Source organism: Protopterus annectens, chromosome 2.part1 (assembly GCF_019279795.1).
Source record: "Protopterus annectens isolate FY-2018-M chromosome 2.part1, PAN1.0, whole genome shotgun sequence".
NCBI lineage: Eukaryota > Metazoa > Chordata > Ceratodontiformes > Protopteridae > Protopterus > Protopterus annectens.
The window spans coordinates 867,199,250-867,223,965 of NC_056729.1; the positions used below are offsets into that span (position 1 = coordinate 867,199,250).

Here is a 24,716-nt window from a genome sequence, read left to right on the forward strand (position 1 = left end):
GCTTAAAATGTTCAGGTAGGTTATTTGTCTAGTTTATTTTTTTTTTTTGGGATGTTTGAACTTTTAAAGGTTCGATCATATGGTGTCGACCATCTGACACTCAAACTTTTAAATGTTCAATCATCCAATATAGACCCATTTAATGAAGCATAAATACATGGAAAGTAATACCTAAAGGAGGCTGTCTCATAGACCAGTTGGTAGAAGGCCTGAGGAAAAATATGGAGCTGCAGACTGCAAAAGATGATTGTGTGTAATCAAAAGTTATGGCATCAAGAAAGGTGATAGCAAAGGCATTATTTCTGTAAATTGTATAAGTGGAATGAATAGATGTCGTCCTCTGTAAGATTTAAGATGTAAGCAATAAAAACTGTTAAACATAACTTACCACTTTATTTGAAAAGGTGTAGGGCTGCTAATAATAAATTTATAGGTTCATGGGTTAACAAAAGGCTGTTGATCCAGTGGATCATTTGTACCCTATTAATATAATATTAAATTTAATTTATGGAGGCATGAATTTATTAATGATGGCATAACATACTTTGTACTTAATTTTGACTCCTTTAACTAAGGGCTTGAGGGGCCATATTGGATTATACTTACAATTGTCCATCCAGCCATCCAGGTTACACTTTAAAAGGGCAAGGAAGTGACTCAGCTTCACATCCAAAGAAAGTTTTATTCCATGCAAGTTTCTGTGATAGATATCAATCATGCCAGAATGTCCTATTTATGTTTTCTTTGAAGCTTTGATCTTTTCAGACAGTGTTTATGATGCTATTAGTTTTGTGGATGTGCAGGATGTTGCATAGGACTGGATAATCTGGGACTCTGCAAGCTAGGCAGCAGCCTTCTCTCAATAGCTGGTAGGAAATGGAATAGAGGGTTACGTCATTGGGGTAGTCAGGGGATCTCAAAAAAGAAATGCCCTTAATTGTCTTAGTAAGGAAATACTGTGGTCTTTCAAGCTGGGACATGTGTTTGGATAAGTCATACCAAAGAAAGTATTACTCTCTATTAGTGACCTGAAAATGAAGGCATGAAGGTGGATGATGACTTCCTTGGATTTAGATGATATACCATTGGTGATTAATCTAGATATATGAAGGGAATTAATAATAACAGTGAAGTATCAAAAGATACTTCATCGTAAATGAATGTGCCAAGTCCCTAATTAGTCGGGATGTCACCATCTTTTCAAAGTGGTGTTATACAGGTACAAGTTTGTCCAAGTTAAAATCAAGGCAAAGGATTCAGAGGCAAAATGTTGATGTGTTTTCTCACTAACAGTTTTGTTGATACATGTTATAATATTCATTTACAAACACACAATTAAAAACAATGATGGAGATAAATGAATTGATGATAATTTACAAAGCAGTTGTTTGGATCTCAGCTTTTCTGTCATACAATTGTACATAACTGTACATATTCAAAGAACTCCTCATATCTTGACAAGCTCTTTGTGTATGTGATTCTGTGTTATTAAACATAAAAGGTTAGTTTTAATTCTGGTATTAATTTAAGGGAACCCTAACACAATGGAGTAAGCATATTATCTAATGTTCATGGATAATAACTGGTTCATCACTGATACACTCACCATTTTCCATTAACACTCTTTGTAAAGATTATGGTATTCCGCGGTGGTGCAGCGGTAGCGTTGTTGCCTCACAGCAAGAGGTTCTCCCGTTTGATTCTCGGCTGGAGTGCGGGGAGAGCCTTCTGTATGGAGTCTGCATGTCCTCCCTGTGGTTGGGTGAGCGTTCGAAAGACATGCGTAAATGGGCATGCCTTTGTTGAAGGTTGAACATCGAGCTGGCACCTCAGCGTTCGTGAAAATCTACTGTCAATCATTAGCGGACCGGAGTTCCGCTGTGGTGACCCCTAACCGGGAAAAACTGAAAGGCAACAACTCTTTGTAAAGATTATCTGTTTCTTTTCAAACAATCATGCATTAAATAGGAAAATAAAAGTTGTTGGCAGAATAAGAAAACATGCCTCCTTATGAGGTTTCCATTCTAGGTAGATAAGTAATCAAATCAAAGCACTCAATAGCCATATTCTTCTTCTCCATGTAAACTATGCATGTACTGCCACTTTGCAATTTATTTTTATTTTAGAAGCCCAGAACCATAGCTGGCTCATCTAGCACCTGATACCAGTCTATGAAATAGCACTGTACTACCTAAAAAAACAAAAAAAAAAAGGTCTTCGACTTATCATATAGAAAACCCAGCAGCCAAATCTTCCATGGATTCCCACAGATCCATGCACTGCTCAGCTCTTGAAGTGGCTTTTTATACTGGGATTTTGGTACAGAAAAAAAGAAAGCAGGAAGTCATGATCGAGAACCTTAACACTTTTTATGTCTGGGGTGGTTACCCCTTTTACCCCACCCTTGTTACACTACTGTTAAAACCAATATACGTGCAAGGTAGTTCTTATATAACTATGTTACTATCACTATTGCTATCACATTCTCCCTCAGTTTCTTTCACTACATCTGTGGCACCATGGTTTTGGTGCATATTCTTTACGTGACATATAGGTATTGTCTTAAGACTCACTTCATTAAGGTCTCATTTTATAGACACTTCACAACCTTCCTGGAAGATGTGTGTTCTCAGAGTAGGTTATATTATATAAACCTGCAGAGGGGTATGGGTGCATTTTTCATTAAAATAAGGGCTTTAGCTGTGCTGCAGCATGCAGTCTAATTTATCTGAAATTGAAAATTACTACATCACAGTTCAGTTGAGAAATTATTTCAGTCTGAGTACTAATCTCTGCTATAAATACAGTCCATTGTATTTCACTTTTTTTCTGAATAAGGTCTGCATGTTGAAGACTTTTTTTACCCCCCACCACCTTTTGCAGGACCAAGCCCAAATGATCCTCTACATGAACCCAGTCAGCCCATTCAATCCATTGTAGTGGGGTCCTTGAATCACAGGCAAGGTGAGAGTCTACAGGTCTTTTGTTCCTGCCTTGGTATCCCTATTAGCTTATCCACTCCCCGGCATGAGAGAACCCATAGGGAGGGATACAGGTTGTTAGTCCTTCTTGGCAATCTATATTCTTCTCTATGCAGCACCCCCATGCAGCTTTTCCTAGCTACATTATGTGCTGCTGTCATAGGGAAGACATAACTTGATATATATCATTCCCCTCAGCTTATTGTGCAACCTGCACATGGCTCTTCAGACTCACTACATTCAAGTTGCACAAGATGGAACACCTAGTGCTTCTGCTACATTTCACCAACATGGTGACCAAGAGCAACCCCTTCCCGTAGTATATGACCACCTATTCCCATCCTCTTTCATCAGCTCCTACATGCACCTGAGCATCTATTTGAATATAGTTCACTTATGACATACAGAGCTTTATTCCTGCACATTATTGAAATGGCATAAATATTGAAGACTTCAGGTTATCCTGAGTTACTTGGCACTGTCTTGTGCCTTTACTGTACTCTTTTCCCCACAGATAATAATATGTTGTTCTAATATCTTCTATCATATTACAGAGACCTTCTATAATGACTAATAGTCGTACTGTTTTGTTTGTACTACAGCTTGAAAAATATTATGACCAGAAGTTCTCAACATTATATTTGCAGTAAAGCAGTTCCAGTTGTAAACAATATTCAATAAGTAATTTAAGACACAATTCATAACCTTTTAAATAAAGAAATGCATTTTATGAGGATGTCAGTTTAGGAGGTGATGATTATGTTTAAGATTCACAAGATATTAAAAACAAAAAAAAAAAACTTGAGATCATAAACGTTGGACTTTTCTATACTGGAAAACTAAAATATATTGTTGTATCTAGCAAAATAGTTACCAGTTTTACCAAAATCGCCGTCTTTAATATGCTGGGATTTAAAGATACTCTGTGAAATGTGCTGTTTTTTGTACATTGTACTGCAGGTCTTTTTAAATCATGAAAGTTAGAGCAACTCACCGTTTCTTGTACATAAACATTTTTATATAAACATACATGTCAAGCATTGGACTGTGCTCATCATATTTGAAGAAGGTTTGTGCATTTGTGACACAATATTTCCATGCATCGTTTTCAACTTATAAAATAAACTAAATAATCATTTAGATCTACTGGCATTATGCAGCCATCCAGACAAACAGGTTTCTATTTCGCAAACAGTAAATGATATGGCTCAGACACATACCTTATTGAATAAAGAACATTTCCATTTTTGAAAATTCTTAACAGCTTGTTGTCTGTGGTAACTTCATGGAAGTTTGCTCCTTTCTCATTAGCAAAGAACAAGTCAGGTTTCCAGATGGCATCTAACATAGAAGGATCAAGATCCAACGATTCATCTGGATATTCACTATATGCAAGGCGTGGATCGTTCCACTGCTGACGGAGGAAAATATTTACTCTGTAATCCTAGAATAAAGAGTAAAATGATGCAACATTAAGATATGAGTAGGTACTGAAACTGTTTCATTCTGCCAGGTGAAATAACATTAATGTTTTTCTGACACAAAATAATCACAACACATTTGCATAGTAACATATACTGCAGTTTCACTTTTTTTCAAGTGAAAGCTATAAGGTAAGATAAAGAAAAGAATGACTTCACTAAAAATATACATTTCTAGCTACAGGCAGAGCTTGTATTTTATGACAAACCTGTTAGAAAATTAATAAAATGTCCTGATGTTAGATATTGAGACATATACACTGTTAGTAAAATGGTAAATAGAGCATTATATATGCTTAAAACTGGACTAATGGCTGAAAATATAGTTTAATGAGATTTCAGATTGCAGTTCGGTTACAAAATTCAGCCTAAATATTATTCATACACTGTTTAGATATGTTATCAAGTTATTATATTTCAGAATAAAAACTCTGCCAACTGAAAGCAGTCTGTATAAACATACTCACACACACAACAAGAGAGAAAGAGAGAGATAGAGAGATATAGTGTCCAGTCAGGGGATATACCAAGAATTAGTGTACATATGTTGTCTTAAAATGAACCATAATAATTGAATCAATCAATCAATCAATCAATCAATCAATCAATCAGGGAATGAATCACAATGAATGAATAAATGAATAAAAGAATGAATGAAGCAATCAGTCAATCAGCCAGTGAGTACAGTGCCTTAAAAGTATACAACATACTAGGAAGTTTAGACTGTAAAATGCATATGAAAAGAAATGTTTATAACTATGTTTCTACAGAAAGGCATACAAGAATTATAATTAGCAAGACAACTAACCAGCATACCATATTTCCCCCGAAAATAAGACCTGGTCTTATACATCTTCCCCTGCCGAAATACGCATTAGGGCTTATTATCAGGGGATGCTTTATTTACCCCCCTGTACAACAATCTACAGTTATTCATTTATGTACAAAAATCGACATTTATTCATGTACACAAGTTTACATTTATTCATGTACACAAATCGACATTTATTCATGTACAAAAATCAACATTTATTCATGTACACAAACTGACATTTATTTGGTACTTTTCCGTTACTGGGCAACAGTTTTAGGTAACACGTTAACAGTTGTGTGAGAATTCTACATAAACGGTGCAACAAAAATTTCAACTTCAGAATATCTACACCTTGGTTTTCACAGTGCAATATTTCATGGTTAACAGAAAGTGCAGAAAAATCTCAATACATGTGTATTGGAGGAGGGTAATAAAACAGGTGAGTAACTGCCACTTTTTGAGTGGCAATACTTTCTTTATTCCTTACCCAAACCATAAGGGAAGAATGATGGAAAGTCATAAAATTGAAGTCTTCAAACTAGTGGCCTTACTTTGTAATTACCCCTTGCTAATGAAACGTTACCTTAATACAATAAAGTCAAAAAACTGACAAGAGCTCGCTGAAAGCAGAAGCAATACATTCTGTTGCCCCGATAATGGAAAAGGTATTTAAATACAGTCATGTTATCTTCTTCTGGAACATTGTCATAAGTCTCCAACCCCTAAATTCTGGCCTGAATTTCTTGTGACTCCATTTCCTGTAGAACCATTGGCCCCAATCTGTCATGCCTAGCAATAGAGCTCTCCTTAAATGAACACTGCTTGTCCATGTAGCCTGTTTGTAGTGCATTGGCAACACAGCTGCCAGTGATTTTATCCCATGAATTTTTCACCCATGTCACGGCCTCTTCCAGGCTAGGCTTCACAAAGTTTCCACCCTGATTTCTCTCCATTCTATTTTCAATGTAGTCATTGAGTTCTATGCGCAAATGGTCCTTGAATGGCTTATTTATTGCAATATTAAGAGTCTGGAGAAAGGCAGTCATTCCTGTGGGAATCATTATTTGATCTATTCTTCTCTGTGCAAGGAAGTTCTTCATGTCTTTAGTGCAGTGAGTGCTGGCTGAATCCCAGACTAGCAGACCTCGTTTGCCACCTCACAAAACAAGTGGCAGCATTACATCGACCCACTTCTTTATAACTGCTTGTGTGCACCAGGCTTTTTCAGTTTCAAGAATGTAAATGCCTGAAACACGTTCAATCTTATCTTTCTTGCCCTTACTAATGATTAGAGGTGGGGTTTTCTTAACATCTGTACGAATTGCCAAAATACAGGTAACACATGCACTTTCGTAACCAGTGGAGGGAATGTACATTGACAAGGCACCCCTCTGATCAATTGTTGTTTGAGATCCTTGGCCCATAAACATTGCAGTTTCATTCATAGCAATCATGTTGGAGAGTTGGTATTTAGAAAAGTCAAAGCCATCAACAAAGAACTTGAATGCAAGTGCACGTTTAATAACTTCACTATCTTCCAGCTTGAGCAGTGTTGTCGATCTTCTTAGAGGCAGTTCATATCACTGAAGGAAACCATCCAACCAATGTTGTGATGCTTTGAATTTTTCTGGGGATATTTCTAACTGTGGTGCCATTGCAAGGGCAAATGCTTGAATATCAGCCCTGCGCACAACCAAAGCCTTTGCTCTCCTCTTAGCAATCCATTCACAGATGATGTCTTCTAGCTCAGGAAATAATGGTTGCTGACCTGATCCACACTTGCACTTCTTAGCATTTGCATCGTTGGTCTGTTGACTGAGGTTATCTCATGCTGCTCGCCATTTTTGGACCATTCGGAGATCCAACTTCTTCTCTTTGCAGAAAGCCATCAGATTATTTCCCTGGGAGTCCTCCACAATTCCTTTCTTGTACTCAACAGAATAGCTTTTTCTTTTTGCACTCATCTTGTCGGTGGGGGGGGGGTAATTGAAGACTTACGAGACAGGAGTGGCAACACAAAATGGTAACGGTTAAGAAGACACAACCACACCCAGTCGTTATCAAGTCTACACATTTTACGTGTGTTGTTTGTGCTTTGACCAACCAAAGTACATTTGCCAGTGTTTCTGGGCCAAGGATCTCAACTGTCAAATGTGAATGAAGATTAGGGTTACAGTAAGAATCATGGAGGACTCTCAGGGAAAGACTCTTATATCTTTCTGGAAAGAGAAGATGTTGAGTGTCTGAATTGTCCAAAAATGGTGAGCAGAGTATGATAACCTCAGTCAACAGGTGTCAATAATATTATCATTTTATAATTCAACACGTCTGTTGTGTGTTGTTGATGATCTTAACTGGGCCTTGTTTTTGGGGTAGGGCTTATATCATGACCACCCTTGAAAACCATGCTAGGCCTTATTCTCTGGTTAGGTCTTATTTATGGAGAAATATGGTATTGTAGCAGATGAAAAAACTGCAGTGGAGGGAATGTACATTGACGAGGCATAAAGAGAATGCAACCTATGTGTAAAATGTAAAGCCAGTAGAAGAATTAGATGATTTGATCAGGGATGCAAAAACTGTTTCATGACCACATACATTAAATCAAATTTTAGGCAACTCAAAAACACAATGTGTTAACAGTGAAATGATACAGAATGTGATCAACAAAAAGAAATGCACAGCATTCATTTAAAATAACAATGTAGTTAAGTACACATGAAATCAAATCAACTTTTCTAATTTCATTCCAAGGCACACTTATTTTCATGTCTTCTAAAATGATGATGATTTCAATCTGGCGTTTTGTGAAGTATTACAGCTTTGAAAAAGTCATTCTTCAAAGTAAACCTGAAAAGAAAACAGCAGCATGTAGCATTCTTCTTGAAAAAATAACTAATTTCTCAAATCTGCACGAATTACTTCTGATAAAAACTAAGTGCAAGAATTTAAGTATGATCGAATTGCAAAAGACATGCTTAAGAAACATATCCACTGGCTAGGAAATCTAGACTAAGTGCAGAAGTTAAACAATTTCACATGAAGGGACTGGAAACATACTCAATGAAACATGAATGAGGTACAGAAGGTTTCTTGATGATCTCATCATACTGGTCAATAAAAAATCTACTCTTTCTAAGGAATTTCTCTGTGTTATGAAAATACTTTGATTTTGTAAAATTATTATCTCTGCAGCCTATAGATCAGAACATACTCTTGATCTTATCTTCCTACTGGATATGAGGACCTATGACATGGTGGTGGAGCTGTTGGTATGGTCTGATTACTTGCTGGTCCACTTTGCTTTTGTACTGCCCTATTTTATGCCGTCTGTCATGTGCTGATAAAGTTCCATAACTTTTCTAATATCACACTGTCTACCTCCTTCTATACTTCTTCAGGCACTTTGAGAGGGCAGTGTGTCCAGTCCTGTTATAGCAGTCTCTAGCAACAGTAAGTCACTGATTTGGATTGGCTTTCTATAAGTAATGTAAATCCTATCCTCTTCAAGGTGTGAATGAAAAAGTCTGAATTTGAGCACCACTCCATGCAGTAGGAATGTTGGCAGCTGCAGCATTAGTAAAGGTCTCTAGACCTCTGGAGTGACACCCTTGATATGGATGAGCATTGTACCTGTTACTAGTAATGAGATGTCTAGTAAGAAGGCAGCTTACTTCTCTAGAGAAATCTCAGCAGTAGCTAAATGGTCATACTTTTCTTGGCACTGGATAGTCTGTTTATCCCTGACTGCATTACAACCAAGAAGACTGTTAAATTATAACAGTGTAAAGATTTTTATTTTTGACTGACTAGGCTGCTCCTTTAAGATCTGCATTCCCCACTCCTGAATCCAAGGAACTGCTAATTCAATTTCTTATATTCTTGGGTGCTAATTAATTTTCCTGATTTTTCTTGATTTCTTAACTATAATTTAAAATATCAACCTACCAATTGTGGCAATGATTATTTCCCTCCAACATGGATACAGACTGCCTTGGTTTTCTGATACTAGTCTTTAATCAAATTTTAGAATTTTTTCAGAGATCTGGATTTTTCTGTCATTAGTGAGGGAGGCTTTTGTTACTTCCTCAATAAAGTCTTCTTTGGATTTTCATGGTCATGATGACTTTCCACTTATCTTGATCTTGTCATATCTTGAGAACATTATCAACATGGTTGTTTTAATATAACCTTAAATTTCATGCAATACTCACTGTGCATTTTTGTCCATATCTGTCTTCTGTTAGAGTGCCTTGCCAAGTACCTTGGTCTGCCCCACTAGGATACTAAATAATCTCCTTATGAATAGTGATCCATGGTTTGTCTGTGCTCATTTGACAATATTACCAAATCAAACGCTTCATATCTGAGGAGGTCATGATTTGTCTACTGCCTTTCATGTTGTGGATGCCTCTCATATTAAATATCAGAAAGTTGTTTACATCGGGCTTCATGACATCAATATTGATTAGGTGCACTTGCTTACTGGTATTTCCTGATACCAACATATAACTTCCTGCTGCAGATAATGGTGTTGATTTTTCTGTCTTCCATAGTTTGGGTTCCTTTTACTTGCAGTTTATTATTACATATTACTCAAACAAATGTTGGACTCAGTCACTCACAGGATATTGATAGATAGTAAGGTGAAAAGACAGGATGCTCATTGTTTTGTATTTCATGTTCCTTGCCTTTGGAGTCTACTAATTTAGTGTTTTTGGCAGTCCTGTAACTTGGCCTGCCTCAAGAGCTCCTTACAACCTATTAACTTGTTGTGGTATTTAACACTAAGCCTGTAGAAAATATTTTATATCTACAATATTTCTTATTTTATTATTATTTGTTTATGTGTGAATTTATTCTAAGCACATTAATAAATTAAAGTTGATAGTGTTCTGTTAAGTATAAAAGTAAACAGATCAAAATTGAAAAATGAGTCCAAGGAAATAGTAGAAATTATGCATAAATGCATGAAAAGCTAACAAAAGATCACCATTTCAGAACTTCGCAACCTCAGGCACTACAATGAATGACTGAATCCAGTTTATCTTCCTATGGCTAGCATACTGATATAAGAGGTGTATAGGTCTCATGCAGCTCACCTAAGAAAAAGTCCCAAACAGGTCACCTGTATTTCTCAAGATATGCAAGGGGATGCAGTCAGCAGCCAGCCATGAAGAAGAGAACCCCTTTCCTCATTGTCAGAACCAGTACTAAAGTGATTCCCAGCTACAGTAGCAAATAAAAACAGAAGTGCATACCAACATGTATAAAGACACTTAAGCAGATGGGATGCAATACCTGTTTGTATTGAACCAATGTAAGTTTTGCAATAAATTGAGCTTTCCAGCTGGTGTGAGCACTTCGTAGGGAGGTATTAAGCAACTGATGTTTGACACAGTGATTAAATATCCACTGGTGCATTGAAAGGGAAGTTCATTGTTTGTTTCCTATTGGCTAAAAATGAAACTTGAAAAATTCTATTGCCAGTATAATATTATAAGTTCATAGGTATATACTGGGCTAGTTGCCCTTGTGTGCCATTTTAAGGCAAGCCAATTTCCTTTTTTGTGCTCAAATTAATTTGGGTAGAGATTGGCCTTACCCATCCCATGGTTGATGATTAGGGTTCCTATCAGCATTTCGAATGCTGAAAACGGCAAATTTAATTTAATTGAACTGAAATGTTTGAAATCTCAGAAGAGCAAACTGACGGAACATTGATTTCTTTCCCAGGGAAAGAAATTGGTGGGTCATCATCAGAGTATGCTATTTCCTCCACTGTGGTGCGGTCTCGGAGTTGGTATATTTAAGTAGGGGGGTGTGGGGTGGGGTGGGGAGCAAAGCCCCCCACTTCTGTAAGTGTTTAAAGTATTGAACATTCTTTTTTGCACGGAACACCGATTTCTTTCCCTGGGAAAGAAATTGATGTTCTGTCAGTTCGCTCTTTTGAGATTTCGAACATTTCAGTTCGATTAAATTGCATTCGGCATTTTCAGCATTCAATATGCTGATATAGACCCAATGATTATATATATGTATTAGCCTAATTAGAATAACTGGGATCATAGAATATAATTTCAGGGGACCCATCCATGGGAATGGGATAAACCATATAGAAGCTGCCTCTGTCCATTAGTAGTACAGTGGCAGTCCTTGGGTACATTTTCTGTTTCCCATCCGTAGATCTAAGTTGTGCTTGAATATGGACAGGGATGAGCTTTATATGTGGAAGAGGAGTCTGTTCCATATTAATGCAAAAATGTTACAGCTGCAAGTAGAAAAATGTTTCCTTATCAATTAATATTTACATTTATTGCACAACTGTGCATATTTAGCAAAACACCACCATTTTCTGTGTAAATGGGTATTATGAAATAACTGTAGGTTCATTACAGTATTTTATAAACAAAGCAGCACAATTGTCAATGTGATATTAAAGCATAATGTCAACCTGCCTTAGAAATATAATATTTCCCTAACTGTTTTGAATTCATATTTACTAGGTGTTTTCCTGGCTGATTATGCCAACCTCTTCTCTGTTGTAATGTGAAGGTGTCACGAAGCACTGAAAGCAGGAACCATTCCAGGGGAGAAATGCACTGGGGCTGCCCAACTCAGCTGTATTAGCTCCTGTCCCACAGGTGGGATAGAAAAACATGTGTGGACATGGTGGGAGTGTTAGGCAGTCCTTGAGGTGATGGGGATGCAATTGTCACTGTGAGGGTTGGGGTTAGGGCTATAACTGAAAAATACTCTTCATTTCTGGGATGCTGGTGAGAGTACAAGCATCCCCCAAAGTCTGCCCTAATAATGGTCCCCAGTACAGACTCTTATCCTTGCAGATCTCAAAGTGAATTCTTCATCATCAGGGGAACCAATAGTTCTGTGTATTACTGGGTAGGGTGGGGGAATAAAGAAAACAGAATTCTTAGAATATGTTTGTTTATTACATTTGTTAATTGGGTTAAAACACTGATTACTGCAGATCCTTTCAACTTTGTGACATCATTAAAAATAAAAGTTAGTATCCCATGCAATGAATGTATAATATACCAAATCACTAGTAGTGCATCAAAGTGAGAGAGAATAAAAAAAAATAAATACAACTAATGCTACAGGAAATGACATGAGCAGCAGTACACAAATAACACTGAATGGTTATATACAATACATACAGCAGTGAGACTGCACCATTAATGTTATGTTTGCCAGCCTATAAAAGTGAGGATTGTAGAGCAGGAGGGTGGGCTATAGGGAAAGAAAGAGGAGAAAGAGTGAAGGAGGAGAGGCCTACCTGTCAACCTTTTAACAGAGGAAATCTAATGGTGGTACAAAGGCCCAACAATAGGCACAATTTTAAATATTGCTCTTATAATCTTATAAAGTTGATAGGATAACAGTTATTTGCATTAACTTGCATTTTTCTGAAGGCTGTGAAGTCTGAAACTCAAACTTAGTGACTTCATTCCTCAACAATTTTCCAGAAAATCTCAAATTTTATGAGGAACAGACCAAAAACATGGAGGCAAAAATCTGGACATTCTGTGAAAATCAGTACAGTTGATAGGTATGGTGGTAGGCTATAGGTGCAATTTTGAGAAGAAAGTAGGAGATGGTGGGTGGGTTTGGTTGGGAAATAATTTCTGTGTAAACCAGTGATGTTGCCAGTGAAATATTAAAATATGATGTCAGGCATGCACTAGGAAAGCTATATTTCCCCCTCTGTTCTGTGTTCATCATAACCATGGAAACATAAGTACTTTGCAAACTACTGCTTTTATTTCTGTTTTAGTGAGTGGATAGGGTACTGTAGAAGAAAATATCAACATGTTAATGTTTGGGGATACGAGTGAAAAAAGGGAAGCTGATATACAAGAAAGAGGTTGGGGAAGGTTCTGTACAGGTAAGGGGTTGGGGGTTGGTATAAAGGTGAAAGTGTTTACCTCACAGTCCCAAAGTACAGGGTTTTATTCTCACCTTTGAAAGGAAATTTGGCTAGTCTTAAAATGGCCTGCAAGGGCAGCTAGCCTAGGAGTCACCTATGAACCCATGACTGAAATCAGGGACAGGTGCCACATACAGATGATACTTTATAAACTGAAGTACTAGAAGAGGGCATAGAATCAGAAAATTATTAGAAATGAGCAAAAAGGAATATCAAATAGATAAAGAAAGTGAGATAGAGAAAGGACCAGATAAAAAGATTTAATAGGAAACAATATGAAGGTAAGGAAGAAAAAAATAATAACAATTTTAGACAATATTAAAAAGAAGGGAAAGGAACAGCCAGAGACTGATATCACTGAATATAAATAGCATTATTAATGATGTTGGGAGGCTTTGCATGTTTTAGAATGGTGCTGACCTAATGTTACAAGATATAAGACTTATTAATGAAACAGACAGGATTTAAATTGAAATGCTGTGGGAAAACACACCATTATGGCACTGTGGATAAGACCGGTGCTGCATTGTGGCATTTTTACTTAAAGAAAGTATAAAAATATTACTTTACTGTACAAGCAGAGGAAGTTACAGTAATATAAATAAGAGTGGGGGAAAGAAGTTTTCAGGCAGTATACATCCATATACTGCAATAGCATAGAGAGAGAGAGAGAGAGAGAAGCAGCTATTTGAGGATATATGTGATGGTGAATATGTGTATAGTACTCACGGTGGACTATAACTATAATTTACTTTAAAATAACTCATGATGTAAAAATTTGAAAGAAATAATATAGGAAGGAAAGTTAGTCTTGGGGGAAGAATGACAGTATACATATAAGAGTGAAATATAAAAATAAAGACTTTTTTTTAGGCTAGAAGAAATAAAATAGATGGAGGTACATTATTAATAGGATTTTCTGCATATAGTAATTTGGATGGATATTTGTGACAATGGCTGCACAATAAGGGAAGGTAAATGAATAAAGAAATAAACAGGAAAAGTTATTGAAAATATATCATTAAAATAAATTATATAGAGGGATTATAAGTTTGATTTGTTTGCACCATTTTTTGGACAGAATGGTGGATTGGTTTTAAAGAGAAATTTAGAAAAGTTTATTTAATTAGAATATATAACAAGAAATGAATGGTATTAATTTGATGTATGACATAAAATATTTATAAGAAAACTGTAAATAAATTAGTTAAAGAGGGACTTCCAGCTCCATGGTCAACAATGTCAGCTGTGTCTGCTTGAGCTCTGGGTTTTCCCATATGTCTAACTAAAACCTTGCTATATAGACTTAATTAGTTGCAAATGTTGAGTTATAACATACTACAACCTGGTGACTACATGCTGACCCCCCCCCCCAAAAAAATAAAACACCTTCCAGGGCTAAAACTAATTTGGAATGGCACTGAGTATACAAGCCCATGTACACATCAATGGGACAAAAGTGCATCAACAGAGCTGGCTGAGCTGGTCGTATCAATTAAACAGATCACTTTCTCTGGGAGTCTGTCAAGCAAGCCTCCAAAATCAAGTCAAAGGAAATAAAGATTCAGTCACTAACCTCATGGAGAAAAGTGGCAAACTGGAACTCGCGATATAAGACTTGACAGGATGGCTAGATGAACTACACCAGATTAACTTTTTGCTTGAATTCAGAAAAACCCTTTATGACAAGATAGATGATCAAGAAAACAGAGGGTGATGGAACAACATATAGATCTTCAGCTTGCAGGATGGAGCCAAGCAAAAAGCTGTGTTAAAATGTCTCCAAGCCAGATCCCTGCTAAACTGGGGATGGAGCCTTCCACAAAATTTTTGCTTGGGTGTATACATGGTTCTCTGCTTCAGCTACACTAGACTGGTGTACCACTCAGACCTATAATTGTGAGGTTTCTATAATACCATGCATAAAGCGCCCCATGCATCTTAGGGTAAGACAGATATTCAATACTTGAGAGGCATATTTATGAATGTCTCATTATATTTAGGGTGTAGGGGCACTAACATTTCCACAGATCTGTTTAGGTGCTGGTAGAAGACAGAGGTATCTCTGGCAGCCCTCTCAGATCCATTTGCAATGGATTGTTGGGAATTTTGCACAGACATTCTACAAGCTAAATTAGGTTTTCCTTGGAGAAGTCTATAAAGATGGTCTAATTTGGTGTCTGGGTAGTACCATTAGGCTTGAGAGAGAAGATAACTGATTGTCCTCAAATTTAGTTAAGGATGAGGAGGAATGAAGTGGGGCCAGGCAAGAGCTAGGTTAGTAAGGACAAGTCATGGATATTAAAACCTCTATTGAGTAGTTCTACAGTTTGTTCCAGTGGATTGGTATTAACAAAGTCTAGGAAACTCTGAGCATAACTATTTTTATAGGTGTAAGTATGCAAATCAATGCTTGGGTAATGGAAGTCCCCTAAAAAGAAGGCATTTGGTTTGATATTTAGTACCTCAATGGTGTTCAGGTAATTTCTGTAATTTTTGGTTGACACTGATGGGGATCAGTAGGTAGCAATGAGGTAATAGTTTGACATGTTAAGGGTGATTTGCATCTCCAGGAGCACTTAGGATTGTGGGTAGTTTGATGGGAGGTAATGGAGTTTGTAACAAACATAGATACCCCCCCCAAACAGACACAGTAGTCCAATGGTAAAAATAACATGACAGACACAAAACCCTGGTACAGGGGGCTTCAAAAGCCTTAGCTGATATGAGGAATCTCTGCTATGACAGGTGTAAGCTAGCTCTGATGAAACAGGAAGTCTTTCCTACTATATCATCTCATACTAACACATACTGGGTCTCCTTAGAATGACACCAGCTACTCTGCCAATTGTTAAAGTCAATTATCTTGTTTTTGTATCTAGGCATCATTCTTGGTTAAGGCAAGCTATTACTCAAGACCAGTGTCTTTTCTGCCTCTAACACATATGCATATTAAGTTCCATCATCTCTCTCTGAATGTCCCTCTGGAAGGAACACCTCAGGTCATTCACTCCTACATAGGCCAGCACTAGGTTGTAGTTTTATTTTTTCTGGCTTAACGAACTGGAGAGTCCTTTTAAAATCAAAGATCCTGGCACCAGTTATGCAACTTACACTCACCCTGTTCTTGTCCAGTCTCCTGTGCGTGGGGTCTGTATGCCTAACTATAGAGTCACCTATGACTAAATTGTTTCCCTGTGTGAAAGCAGACTTAGTGGGCCTTATCAGCTTAGCCCTGATTTCCTGATGACACTTGGATGAGCTCTGTGGATTTGCAGCATGTCTGAGTGGAGAAGGAGTAGGTACTGCCTTATGTGCTGGAGGCTGGGAATATTTTACAATGGGTTCTAGCAGGCTTTCATAAATTTTTCTTTACAGCCTCAGCATGCATTATGGGTATACGAATGTGCTGTGGAGGTTTGATGCTTACCAATAGTGTACTGATGCAAGGGGATTGCCTTCATTTTTCTTAAATATTTACATCTCTCATAGGCCATACTATCAACTGATAAAAGTAATGAATAGTCAGTAAACATAAAGCAGTTGCTAGACTGTTTTTGAGAATGGGTGACCTGTACATCAGCACCTTGATTGGAGAACAAATGTTCTCCAGCAGTGTGTTAATCTGCAGGGAAAGCTCACTGACAAATGAGTCCACTGCTTCACTGCAGCATATTAAGCTGCCATGGAGCTTGGACTGAAAGTAACCAAACAGTTGCCATTATTTTACGCTTGCTAAGCAGCACTTTTGCTGTTTAGCAACTGAGAAATAAAAAAAGAAAATTACAAAAAAATAGTGTGTGTATCTATGTGTGTGTGTGTGTGTGTGTTTATGTTTCTGTCTGCATGTGTGTGTAGGTGTGCTTGCATGCATGAAAGTGGAAGTTGTGAGTGTGTGTGTGTGTGTGTGTGTGTGTGTGTGTGTGTGTGTGTGCGCGTACGCGAGTGCATGTGCATGTTTCTCTGTGTGTAGATATGTATTTGTGAAGAGTGACAGTGATCGACCAGTAGCAGCAGCAAAGATGATTGCTTATCTTTCAACCTTTTAGCTCAGGATATCTGGATAAAGCCTAAAATAAAGTGGGAACAAAGACTGAAAATAGGAACATATTTTAAATACCGCTCTTATAAAATTACAAAGCTGCTTAAATAGCAGGATTTGTATTAAAATGCATTTTCTGAAGTACTACTGAGTTTGTGTGTGTGTGTGTGTGTGTGTGTGTGTGTGTGTGTGTGTGTGTGTGTGTGTGTGTTTGTTTGCGTGTGTGTGTGTGTGTCTCAGTGAGAAAAAGGGAAATTGATCGGCCAGTGGCAACTGCAGTTAAGAGGTTTGCATTCCTTTCCATCTCTTAGCTAAAGAAATCCAGGTAAAGACTAAAATAAAGGGGGAACAAAGGCTCAAATGTAGGAAGAGATATTAAATATTGCTCTTATAAAATTAGAAAGTTTCTTGAACAGCAAGATTTGTTTAGCATGCATTTTCTGAAGGAAATAAAGTGTTTTTTTTTTCTTCTAGCACTTGGAAGTTGCTATGATCAGAGCAGTACCCCAAGGCGAGTCTCCCTTGCATGTATCTCATACTGATACCACCAAACCAATTTATACGTGTGCCCGAATGGCTTTAAGCTAATCAAACCAGGAGGGTGAGCTCTCAGCTTAACATAAACCTTGAGAGATTTTTACTTTTTAAAATGTTGCAAAAGATTCTCCTGTATAATCAAAAAATATAAAAGACACAGTGATTCTTAGTTCTTCTTCAAATGAGATTCATTGTACAATCTTTGCAGAAGTTAGATGAGCACACATGTTACACTGAAGAATTAAGATTGCAAGCCTACATTAACCCTGCTGATGTCCCTTACCATAAGGGTATCTGTAAAAATCCCTCTTAACAATCTGAAACAAGTCACATAGATATACCAATCTGTAAAAGACTACAAGAAAAAACTGGCCAGGCTAGGATTCTCACTGTGTGATTCCTTAAAAACTCTTGTGGTAGAGGCTCATGGGTTATATGCAAATTAATCCATTAAGGACATCCTGTGTTTAAGATATGCAGATCTTACATATACTATCCTATTATTAGACCCTCAAGGGTGAAAAAGGTTGAACTGGAGATCGTGGTTAGAAAAATTCATGTTTGTATCAAAAAAACATAAAAATAAAAAGTAAAGAAATAAAAATGAGCTTTCCAATCATAAAAGTCCATGCGCTTTTGAAGATTGCTTCATCAGACCTAACTTCTAACTATGGAAAGACATTAAGTGACTGTCTTTGTGACTGATAAAATAAGATTTAAATGAATAATCAGGTAAACAGTCATGAGAGTGTCATTCATCTTAAATGTTCAGAAAATGCAAGGTGATGCTAGACCTGTTGGTCTTGGTCCTTTAAGTTTCTGTGTCAAGTACTCCTTTAACAATTCTCACTGGTGTCTTCTAGTGTTCCTTCTGACTTTGCCTGCCTAAGTCTCCTCCACATGTACACACCCCATCCATCTCAACTGCCTGTTCAGCTTTTTACAGGATGCTCCATGCCGTTGCCTCTTATAAGAAGCCTGTCCCTCATAACTCACAAACTGTCGCAACCATTAAATAATGACAGAGACTAGAGTTTCATGCTTACTATTATTCCAACCATCCATCCACAACCCTTTTTCCCATATTCCACTTGGAGGTGGTGTGTCACTTCAACAGTGACTAGCAATGATTCACACTGCTGGGATGCTAGCCCTATCGCACATTAATATTATGTTAAAAAAATACTTTGCTAACTATTCAATTAACATGTTAGCTTAATGCAGCTGTTTTCTGTGTCATGGGTGCTGGGCTTAAAATTTCTTCCCTTTGCTTTACTTTTTTGCAGAGATTTGGGTATTATTTATGTATTTACTTTTTATACATTTGTTTACCGGGAAGCCTGAATGGCAATAAAAGCCTTTTCAGTATAGGACTGCAGAGAAAAGTTACAATAGAAAAAGTTACAGATAGTTACAATGGATACAATACAAGATATCAGGAAAGTTATTTGTCTGAAGAGCGAAGAATTCTACTTGGGAAGTATGATTGGACAATATGTTGTAGACTAAGATGTTTATTTGCAGAATTTAGTTATTTGCATGCAGTTAGTATATTTGTGTTTGTAAGTGCATGGGGTAATTCTAACCACTGTAAATATTTGACAGCAAAACTGTGATCAGCTCTATAAGTTAGATTTGTTGCAAATGTGGACACTTTATTATATCATTGTTCAAGTTTTTGCAAGTGACCAAAGTGGAAGTTTGTGAGAACTTAAGAAGCAGAAAGAGTTGGCAGTAAGTAGCCTGCTGGGATTTTTTTCCTAGCTGAGTCTATAATGTATATAATGATCATTATTTTTGATGAGTTTTAATGGTTACATGGAGGGTGTATTAATCAAATTCCAGCTGTTCATCAATGATAATGCCTAGTAATTTGATAGGGGAGGCTAGTTCAATTTTGGTGGAGATTTCTGAAATTTTTAAATACTCTTTTGCGTGGATCATTACTTTGGGAAAATAACAGTAATTGTTAATGTCCTTTGCAATGAAGAGGAGGTGTGAGTTATCCAGCCAATTTCCAATAGTAGTAAAATGATTATGTTTGTTCTTGGAGTAAGGATAAGTTTTTTGCTGAGTAGGTTAACTATTTTAATGAAATTTGGTAGAGCAGTAGTGGCACGATGATACCGCATAAAACCCTGTTGTGTAGGGTAAAATATATTATTATCAATGATGATTTTTAAAAGTTGAGAATGGTTCAATTTCTCTAATATTTTAGACATAGGTGATAACACTTACATGGGTCTGTACACAGAGAGGTGAGTGGAAGGCTTACCCTTATGTAAGGAAATGATAATTTTTTCCAAAGTTTTGGCACCTAATTTCCCTGATGGGCTGGTTAATCAGTACAAAAATAGGGTAAGCTATTATATCAGCACAGATTATGATATATTCACAAGGAAGTTTATCAGGAGCAACAGCAGTAGATCTAAGACCGAGTAAATACTATTTGGTCAGTGATATAAGTATACTTTGGAGGGAGAACCTTGCACTATGATTGTTTGATAATGGTAACGTGTGGAAAGTGGATGTATCATTGTTTTGAGTAATGAAAGTACTGACTGATAAAATGTTATAATGGGTTGCTATATTTTCATATTGTTGTGATGGTGATGGATTGGGTAGTTTTACCTGGATGTAAAAGATTGTTACCTGAAGACCAAAAATGTTTAGGATTTATGTTTCCTGAAATTTTGCATGGTATTGTTTGTTTGCTTGTTATGAGCTTTTTGACTTGATTTCTAAGACATCTAAATTGCTGTTGGTTAGCAGATATTTTATGATATATTCATGATTTCCAAGCCCTGTCCCTAGTTTTATTTAGCCAAAGAGCTGGGTTTCCATTCACTCTTTTTTTGTTATAGGAACAAGATTATTTAAGATTGATAAGTAGACATTGTTAAATTATAACCCAGTCTTATATAATGGTAGACAATACAGAAAATTCCATTTGTACATGCACAGGATATTAATGAGGACTAATGTTTAAATATACTGAAAATGGGCAGAAGTTGCAGGTTATAAAACTAACACATACTCAGCCTATGGTATGAGGATAAAAATTGCATGTTTGACATGTAAGTACACACACACACACACACACACACACACACACACACACACACACACACACACACACACACACACACACACACACACACACACACACACACACACACACATACAGATACACACACACACACACACACACACACACACACACACACACACACACACACACACACACACACATACAGATACACACACACACACACACACACACACACACATATATATATATATATATATATATACATGCACATTTTTATAAGTGAATACTAAGCTGATTATCCTGAAAGTTTATTTTACATTAGCTATTAGAATGAGGTCAGGATCAAACCCTGTACATTGTGTTTATAAGTTAAAGACCTTAACCATTCTGCAAAACCCACCCATTTGACTGTATGTAAATTGAAATGCCTCACACATAGACTCATACATGTTGCCATACACATGCACACCCCCAACACTAAACTCTCTGATACTTAACTGTCTAACATAACTGGGTGAACATAAGCATTTGACAGTAGATTGGCTCACAAACTACCAACCAAAAAAATAAGCCTGATAGTAAAATTCACATGTTTTATTACATAATCTTGGAGCATGCAAACAAAAAGAATCAATATTTTTTGCAGGGGGCAAGCCACCCCTGTGCCCTCTACACCCCCAGTTACTTACTTAAAGAAACTCCGGGATCATACAATAGCAGGGGAAAGGTATAATCTCACCTCACCCCCACCCCATAACAGAAATATCACACTGATATGGTGATCAACTGATTTGTCATGTGTCCTCACTAATTTGGTGATGCTGTCGTTAATGCTGAGCTGCTTAATTACCAGTTACTTTGCAGCATTTTCTATTAGTTATGCGTTGTACTATTCACATATCTAGTTACTGCCATTGCACAGCTTATGACCATATCATTTGTTATTAATTCTAAAATACTGCTGTTACACCTGCTCAACATTTACTGCTATGTTTCTATATTAGAATCCATATACTTACGTATTCATATAATAATAAAACAGTGTTAGCCTTCATTATTAATGATCTATACTTTTTACTAAAGGTTTCCTGTTCATTGTGTACTCAGCTGCTAATGGTTAATATGAAAGAAGATGTATGAAATATTAACAGCACCTCAGAATTATCATTATTGTTATTCCTTTGTTGTATTGTTCTGCCATACTGCCATTGCCTTTTTTAATGCAGTGGTTAAATATACCTTTAGTTTTGTGTAATGAGTAAAGATCAATGATTAAAGGTTATATGAACTGAAATAATGAAAATACTGTTGTTCCTGTAAAATGGTCTGTATTTATTACTTCATTATGTCCCCTTGCTTGCTGACCAGCAGACCTCTCTTCGATCAGACTTTACACCGTCTGATGGGGGGTTATTATCCAAGCAATCATAAGGACACTTTGTGGTTTCACTGACATCCTGGTAGTAAGAGCATTTTCTATTCTCTGATCTAATTCCACCACCGGAAGTGACATGAGCTCTTGCATTACTATTTAACCCAACTGTGCCCTTTGTCTGCATGTATATGCTCTCTGCATGAGCCAGTGTGAGCTACAATCACAAGCTTGTGTGGTCTTGCTTGTATAATCCCCTCACTGTCTCTCTTGATCAAGATGAACCTCTGCTCTTCAGGGAGGTCCTGTCATCAGAATAGTGGTTTAAGCCAGATGGGAACCATTGTCTATCCCTACCAGGGTGGGCACACTACATCATTCCTGATAGCTTCAAAGTCACTGGTCAAAACTGAATTGCCTGGGCTTTGTTAAGGGTGCTATTTCTCTATGCCACCAGGACAGGCAAAATGTGTAATTTATTTATGTTATAAGGTTGCAGTAATAATAGAGTGTCAATATTTCCCATTGATTACTCACTGTATTATTGTTCTCCTTGTGATGATAACAATGTATTTCACTTTGTAAGATGATTGCAGTAACAACATAGTGCCACTTTTCCCATGCACTGTGTAGTATATAGCTCTCTTTATATACAATATATTTGTAAAACCCGATAACAATACTGAATATAAAAAATACTTTAAATACGGCATATTGTTGCATTGTATTGTACATTTCTGAATTACATGTCCCTTATACCAAGAATACATAGTGGAACTTATAATACTTAATTCAAATTTTCAGACAGGAAAAACTGTATCCAGAGAAAACTTTAGTATGGGATCATTAATGCTTTTGGACTGGATACAAGAGTCTTTAAACAAATTATTTAGAAATATATATGCTAATGTTTTGTTTTTCCTGTGATGAAAAACATGTATCTGCATTTTTGTTATACAGTTGTACTATGTGTATAGTAACAGCATTGCCATTCATTTTGCAGTGTATAGTTCTGTTTAAGTGAAGTGCACTACAAAATACCTAAAGATTTCATAAAGAAACTTGCTTTAAATATGGAGATTTGTTTGGACCTCAATGTTCAAACATACCTCCACTTAGGCTACAATGTGAGGCAGTTGGTGCAGAGGATTACGGCTGTGAGGTGCAGTTCATGTGGTACAGGGTTTGATAACCTCAGTCCTCATTGGCCTACTGTGTGACCTTGAGTAAGTCACTTAACCAGACATTCACCCCGGAGGTCACCACTGACAAGGGACTGAGTGGGTTTACCGGTTTCATAAATTAGTATTATTACTTGATACCGAATGACCTTAGTGACCACCTTATCACCTACATAAGGAAAAACAAGGAAATATCTTCTAAACCGCCCATATATAGACCGGTTAGAAATAGGAAACACTTTGACCTTACAAAATTTCTAAATGAACTTAAAGCCTACAAATGGGCATCCCTTAAATACCTCCCCTTAGAGGAGGCAGTTTCAAAATTTAATACTTCATTTCTAACAATACTTGAGTCTCACGCCCCAAAAAGATTAATCAGAACCAAAACACATATAGCACCCTGGCTAACAAAAGACACCAAATGCCTAATCAAACTTAGAGACAAAAAGTGGGATAAATGGCGAGCAACCAAGTCACCCCTTGACCGCATTAAATTCCAACAGCAACGTAATGAGACCAAAAAAGCCATAGTACGTGACAAAAAAAGCTACTACAGCCAACTACAAAATAAACACCAAAATAACCCTCAAAAATTCTGGGCTGGTTTAAATAATCTTCTCCGTCCAGGCAAATCATCAACTCCTACCCCAGAAATGCTAGGTGATAAAATACCAGAAGAAGTAGCCAATTCCTTTAACACCTTCTTTACTAACACCATACAATCACTAGCAAACCAATTACCAACTGTCAACATCCCTAAAACAGAAAATACCCTAAAGTCCAAACCCACCTTTAAATTCCAAACTGTCTCAACCGACTATATTCGATCCTTACTGAAGAAACTTAAACCAACTACTCTCTCTGCTGACCTTCTCCCAGCTGAATACTTACAAAAAGCTGCTGATGTCATAGCCTACCCCATCTCGATACTCATCAATCGTACCATAGTTGAATCCACTATCCCCTCAATATGGAAAATATCCCATGTAATACCACTCCATAAAGGTAGCTCATCTACAGAACTATCAAATTATAGGCCCATATCTATACTGTCTCCATTAGCCAAAATCATGGAAAAATGCATACACAAACAACTACTCTACTATCTTACCCAGAATAACCTGCTAACCAGTTCTCAACATGGCTTCCGACCCAACCATAGTACAACCACTGCCGTTCTCTCTTTTACTGACTCCATTAACCATAACCGGAACGAGAAAAGAATATCATCAGCTCTCTTTCTTGACCTATCAAAGGCCTTTGATATGGTGAACCACCAGCTACTTCATAACACCCTAAAAAATC

General features: G+C 37.0%; 1 protein-coding gene across 1 annotated transcript in view; it reads right to left on the reverse strand.

The window, feature by feature from the left end:
• Positions 1-24,716, reverse strand: part of GLRA3 (glycine receptor alpha 3) — a 1,032,852-nt gene that overhangs the window by 430,493 nt on the left and 577,643 nt on the right. Inside the window, exon 4 of the mRNA XM_044062514.1 lies at positions 4,202-4,425. Coding sequence (XP_043918449.1) covers positions 4,202-4,425 — 224 coding nt within the window. The remainder of the gene's footprint in view (positions 1-4,201; positions 4,426-24,716) is intronic.